Source organism: Meleagris gallopavo, chromosome 10, assembly GCF_000146605.3.
Source record: "Meleagris gallopavo isolate NT-WF06-2002-E0010 breed Aviagen turkey brand Nicholas breeding stock chromosome 10, Turkey_5.1, whole genome shotgun sequence".
Taxonomy (NCBI): domain Eukaryota; kingdom Metazoa; phylum Chordata; class Aves; order Galliformes; family Phasianidae; genus Meleagris; species Meleagris gallopavo.
In genome coordinates, this window is record NC_015020.2 from 3,933,241 (window position 1) to 3,939,240 (window position 6,000).

Below are 6,000 nucleotides of genomic sequence, written 5' to 3' on the forward strand. Positions count from 1 at the left end.
ACTCCATTCTGTAGTAACTGATTTTTTCAACTTCAAAGCCCATCTGCTTTGTATATTGATAAAACATTTTTACATTGTGCAGACACCGTTACTTGGAAACAATCTTACTGTGGAAGAAAAAAAGTTTTGTCCCTCTGTAGTACATATCTGTATGCTTTCTCAACAATGGAGAATTATTGTTCATTCAGCATCCACAAGCACCAGAAATACCCAAGTGTTTAAAGTCACAGAATCATAGAATGGCTTGACCTCAAGATCACTATGTTCCAACCCCCTTGCACCAGAAGGGCTGCCAGCCCCTAGATCAAATACTAGTTCAGACTGCCCAGGGCCCCATCCAACTTCACCTAACAGCTAGAAAGTAATTAATCTTCCTTTTCCCTTCTCATCATCTATCCCTTATCCTTTGACTTGTTGAAGCGACTCATATTAGAGGAATCAGAAGCAAGTATTTCTGAGCATCTCCTGGCAGGCAACTCTTTTCAGCAGCAGATCAGACGAAGTATCCAGATGAAAACAGATCTGGCATTCAGACCACCAATGAGCTTTGCTTTTCTGTATGTCACTTCCAAGCTGTGACTAATCAAAGGTTTAGCAAGCTATTCTGTTACGAGACCATAATAGACCATTTATGAGTCACTTACCTGCAGCAGTGTCTTACTTCCTACACTGATGTGTACTACACTGAAATCCCTGGTTCGAGTAATTTTCCTACCTCAAACCTCTCTTCAAACAAACAGTTAAAGGAGTTTTAAAAGAAAGAATAAAATCACGCTCAACTGAATAAAATCTAGAACTACCCCCTGCCCAGAACAAGGTGGACTCCATAAAATTGCTTTATAGACACAGTCCAACTACAAAATTTAAAAACAAATCCACATTAAATGACACACCATGAAGATAAAAAGGACAGCTCTGAAGCTGTCAATTCTGTATTTAAGTTAGATGGCATAGAAACTTACAAGAAATTTGTTTATTAACAACTTTCATACACCATTGTAACAACACTATTAATAAAAATCAGGTGCGCTGACACAAAACACATTATTCATGCAAACAGACTGTCATTTTACCAGTGCAGAGGGTACAGCAAAGATTTACAGAACTGTTACTTTGTCCTGGGTTGTTGGTAACCTTTACTTTTTTTCTGCAACTGTTTGCTCTTGCTGATCTGCTTTAGTACTTCCCAATGCATTTCCCATTCAAGTCTACAAAGAGAGAAGAAAGTAGGCAAATAATGTGTAGTCCTGTAACTGCATTGATGTCTGTAAAAGTAAACTGGGAAAATAATTATGGTTCTTTTGTGTCTGACATCTTCAATCCTCTCTTAGGGATCAGAAGCTCCCCAGTTTCTGTGCTAGGCAAATATTACTGAAGAATGCAAAAGCAGACCCAAACAATGAAAAGAACAAGTACAGCTATCCCTTTCTATAGCACTGAGAGGCTGAAATCACCCCAAATTCTGAACTAGTTGGGGCAGTTCCTCAGCTTGGGCAATTTGTAGCATCTCAGATGTCAGTGAACTTAATTTCCCAGGACCTTCCCAAGCCTGGGGAAAGGGCAGTGCTCCCTTCTAGCATCTCGTTATTTTTACCACAGCATAAAAGAGAGGAAACAAATACAGACATTACTAGAAAAAGAAGGGGATGGGGGTGGAGTGGCATGTCTTGTCCTGGGGAGGAAAGCCATTTAAGTTCTAATATTAGAGTTCCAGAACTTGAACATTTCTAACTTGAAATCAAATGGCCTGCTGCTGTTTTGCCTCATCTTACAGCAGACACATGAAGGACTACCCAAACAGCATTGCTCTCCACCCCCTTGCTGTTGTCCCATTTTTCTCATCCTTTGCTGGGCACACTGAGTGGGAATGGAAGACAGATGAGTACAAACGTTTGATCCATCCATTATGTACCAGCAGAGGGTTTCCTGGGGGGGGAAAGCAATAGAAGGAAAAGTGGGAGAGGGATACAGCATGATGGCTGCTGCGAGGCATCAGTAAACGTGTAATGGTCTACATCTATTCTCAGGACACAAAGACAAGCACATCAGCCGGCAGGCAAGTTCCCAGCCTGCACTCCTGCCTCACCATGGGTTGGAGCTCTGTCCCATCTTCACTGTCCCGTCTCATGCTTCTGTGTTTTTGCCTGTCTGTTAACTTGTTATTTTGATTCACAAACATCTACAAAGAGAAAGCAGGGTGAGATCATTTGGGAATTCAATCATTATTTAATGAAGAAAAAAAAATCACCTTGTAAAGGAAGATAATTAACCTGGGACTATGCAACTAGCTGGATGACAAAGTAATACTGGGAGGGACTGCAGGGGCAGTAAGGGTGGTGAAAGCAGCTGAGGAGAATGAATCAAGAATCCCCACTACTTCTCCTGCCGCAGCAACGGGGACTCCTTGTCCATCTGAATCACTCCCAGCTCTCCGCCCACCACCAGAGCCTCCCTTCCACCCCCAGATGTTTATCACCCAACTGAAACACAGATGTCACATGTCAGAGCCTTCATGTGTTGGGAAACTCCAAGTTCTGGGCTGTGTGAACAACGTGCTCTTAATTATGCAATGAGGAGGAGTTTGGACGTGCTGCCCCCAGTTTTTCCATACAAGGCTATATATACTGCCTTCCCTGCTGGGAAGGCTGCTCACCCCTGCGGGAAGTCTTCTCTTCACCCTAGACTCCAGGGCATGGCTAACTATAGGGAATTAAGACCAGGGTTAAAGAAAAGCTACCAAAAAGTTTAAAAGTGGAGAAAGGAAAGCCTCTGTTTGTTTCATGAAGGAGAATTCTAGCATTTGGCAAAAGAAAGGGAAGAAGAACAAAGGTCAAGGCTTCAGAGTTTTCCATTAAGTAAGATATTCCTATTCAGGACATTTGCTTAAGTACTGCTCTGAATCAAGGCCAATGATCTATCTGCTTTCCTCTGTAAAAAGGGTTAAGCCTATCTTGAGGCTGCTTTTTGGTTCCTTTTCGTTTGTTTTTAAATGAAAATCTAGGAACATTACGGGAATCTAAGAGCAGCATTAAAACCAAAAACAAACAACAAAAAAAACACCCAGTTCTTTTAATGCTTTTCTGTAGAAATCCATCCAGAAGATTCACATCATATGAGCTGTTCTGGCTGCGGAATTTATCATGAATCACCAAGATTTTGTCACATGGTTCATGAAGAAAAAGACAACTGCCAAAACAGTATGAAAGGAAAAAAAACCTTCTGTCTCTTCTAATATTTTCATCATATGAAAACAAGGGCATGTGTATGTTCAAATGCTTCAGATACAGTTGTTAACTAAAGCTCTTCATCACTATGAGCTACGTAATAATTCCCTGTGGAAAGCTTGTAATACAACATAGTAATTATCGCAGTAAGAGGCAGAACTATCAAGCTACAGCAGAAGGATGTAATCAAGAGACTCAGTATGGTATTTTGGCATAAGAATCTGTGCAAGGATGAAGCAGAGCAACTCAACTTTGAATTAAGTTTGTTCAAAACTACAGCATCCATCAGAAGGCAGCAGACCATAGCATAGAGGGATCACTGGGAGTTCATTTACTTATGTTTATACATTCATATATAATTTGCAGCACAGAGTCCACCCTCATCTAAGGTGTTGGAAAGGAAATAATATGGGATGAGGGTCAGATTACTTGGCGCCATGGAAAGACAAACTCCCCAAAAGCTTAGAAGCAAGTATCTTTGCTGTGATCACTGAAGTTTACCAACAGTTCCTGGTCCACAAAGTATGGCTTCTCTGCAGATCCATCATTTGTTTCCATATCAATAGCAAAGCAGAGGAACATGGTATCCAGTGTCACTTCAAACACAGACAGAAAGCTGTGGGACATCAAGTAGGCAAAAAATCCAACCAGCAACAGAGGAACTACCCAAGCTTGCAGCTCCCGGTGGTAGTTAAATGCCATCAATCCTCCAAAAACAGTGAAACATACAACAAAAACCTGTAATGGCATCGAGAAAGAAATACAGCCTTGTTAATCACAGCTGTAATTACAGCTGATATTTTAACAGTACATCCCATCTGAGAGATGGCTATGCAGGTTCTGGAGTCACGTAGTTATCACACTTTGCATTCAATTCAGTGTGTCTATTTTGTAGGGCAGAGGCAACTTTTTGCTGTACATTTACCAAAGGCTCTGTGCAACAGAAACTACAAGAGTGGTGCCAAGGATACTACTACAGCACACACAAATGGCAATAAGGGCTATAAAAAGGATTAAGTTCCTCAAACATTACTTTCTCTCCCAAAGTCAGCTTTGAGCATTAACAGTGAGTTCAACAAAACAAACCTTATTTACTTCCGATATACAGAAATGGAATGAGACCCTGATTTTTCACTTCATTCTTACAGAAGAGCACTTTCTTTACTCCTACCTTTCCTAGAAATATGATAAAATCTCCAAAACAGCTAACGGATGCAAGTTCAGCAGAACTCTTCGCCAGAATGAAGACAGCATCCTTTGCTGAAGTACAAAAGTTTGTCCCATTTATGGCAGTAGTTGTGTACACATGCTAAAATGAGAGAAGACAATGCAATGAGAGAGGAAAGATGCTTTTAATCTAGGCTTTACTTCAACACAATTAAAAGTCTGAAACATGATTTGGAAATACTTTCTTTATAAATACAAAGAGTTATTTTGAATAATATGACAATTTTATTTCAAGTAACTACAGTAACTAACTTCTAACTTTAAACTCTTTTTCTACATTATTTCCACTGTTAGCAAATGCTAGAACATAAATAGATAGTTTCTAAACCTACCTTTAACTAATTTATTTTAAAACATTCAAGTTCTCTACCCTAATTTTTGTTAATAAAAATGACAGTTACCACAAAACATTTACCAGAAGTCACGCTATCTCAACTTACTTCTTCTCTGTCAATCTATTCCCAAGACTGCTGGCAGCCTACGTAAGTGGAACAGTCTAGCTAAGTAGTTACCAAGTCATTTAAAAGTTGGTTAAAGCCACGACCCTTTTAGACTATCCACACGCTACTGAAATTCAAGCTTAGGGCCACAGCCATAAAATACAATCATTCTATGAACAGCAAGAACTGTGACAATGACTGTAAAAGAGCAGTTAAAGGACTATGGACTAGCTGGGCAAGTCTTACATCACAAAAAATAACAATTTCAGCAGACTGGGGAGCACTCATGTTTTTTAGTATGGGGAATTTTATAAAGAAAATTCCCAAGATGGATTATTTTAGCACCTGCTCTGTATAACGGGACGTATCTGTTCCATTTACAGAACTCCTCAATGAGATCCTGAAATAGCGTCAAAAATATGAGCTAGGAAAAACAGCACTTGGGACACCCTAAAGGTTAGCTGGACTTTGCCAGCATGTTTTAGGAATAGTTTTCCTTTTCTCTAAGTATTAGGAGTTGGATTATGTCACAAAAGAATAGTTACAGTCAGTAAGAACCAGTGTATGGTCATTAAGAACTGCAGTGTGCATGGGATTATGGTTCTGAAGGAATTTATATACCCTGACGTACTGAAGTCTTAAGATTATTTTTTGCTTCAACTGGCAGTGGAAAAAAATGGTTTGATGAAAGAGCACTGGCCTACTATAAAACATTTTCTGTTAAAAGAAGTATAAATCTTTCTTCTTACTTATAAATCAAAATATAAAATAGCTTCAGATATTTCAAGGCAGAGAAAATTATTTCTGCAGGGTCTACTTTTACCCAATTTCTGTAATACTCTGTAACGTAGCAAAGCTATACTAACATTACTGTACCTTAAAATATTACAGAGAAACAAAGAAATTAAACACAAAGATGCTTTGTATCTTCATTTTGAACATTATTTATTTTATACGTAACAAAGGATTTTTTCCCTCTGATTAGTAAGCCAAACAAAGAGTATATTAAGCAATGATATTCTGGGATGGCAGCTAGTGCCCCCATAGATGGAAATAGTGCAAATAAGAACCATAGATTTTTTATCTACTCCTAAGAAGAAAAAAAAAAA

At 39.1% G+C, this 6,000-nt stretch overlaps 2 protein-coding genes across 2 annotated transcripts in view; one reads left to right on the forward strand and one right to left on the reverse strand.

Moving 5' to 3' along the window:
- Positions 1-895: 895 nt before the first annotated feature.
- LOC116216967 (choline transporter-like protein 3) lies at positions 896-4,631 on the reverse strand. The gene is made up of 4 exons (XM_031554764.1): positions 4,396-4,631; positions 3,726-3,962; positions 2,087-2,179; positions 896-1,208 (listed from the first exon to the last, which is right to left on the reverse strand). Exons 2-4 carry the CDS (start codon positions 3,924-3,926, stop codon positions 1,203-1,205), a joined length of 300 nt encoding a protein of 99 aa, XP_031410624.1. The 5' UTR covers positions 3,927-3,962; positions 4,396-4,631; the 3' UTR covers positions 896-1,202.
- Positions 4,409-6,000, forward strand: part of ALG14 (ALG14 UDP-N-acetylglucosaminyltransferase subunit) — a 28,658-nt gene continuing 27,066 nt past the window's right edge. Inside the window, exon 1 of the mRNA XM_010715859.3 lies at positions 4,409-4,489. Coding sequence (XP_010714161.1) covers positions 4,409-4,489 — 81 coding nt within the window. The remainder of the gene's footprint in view (positions 4,490-6,000) is intronic.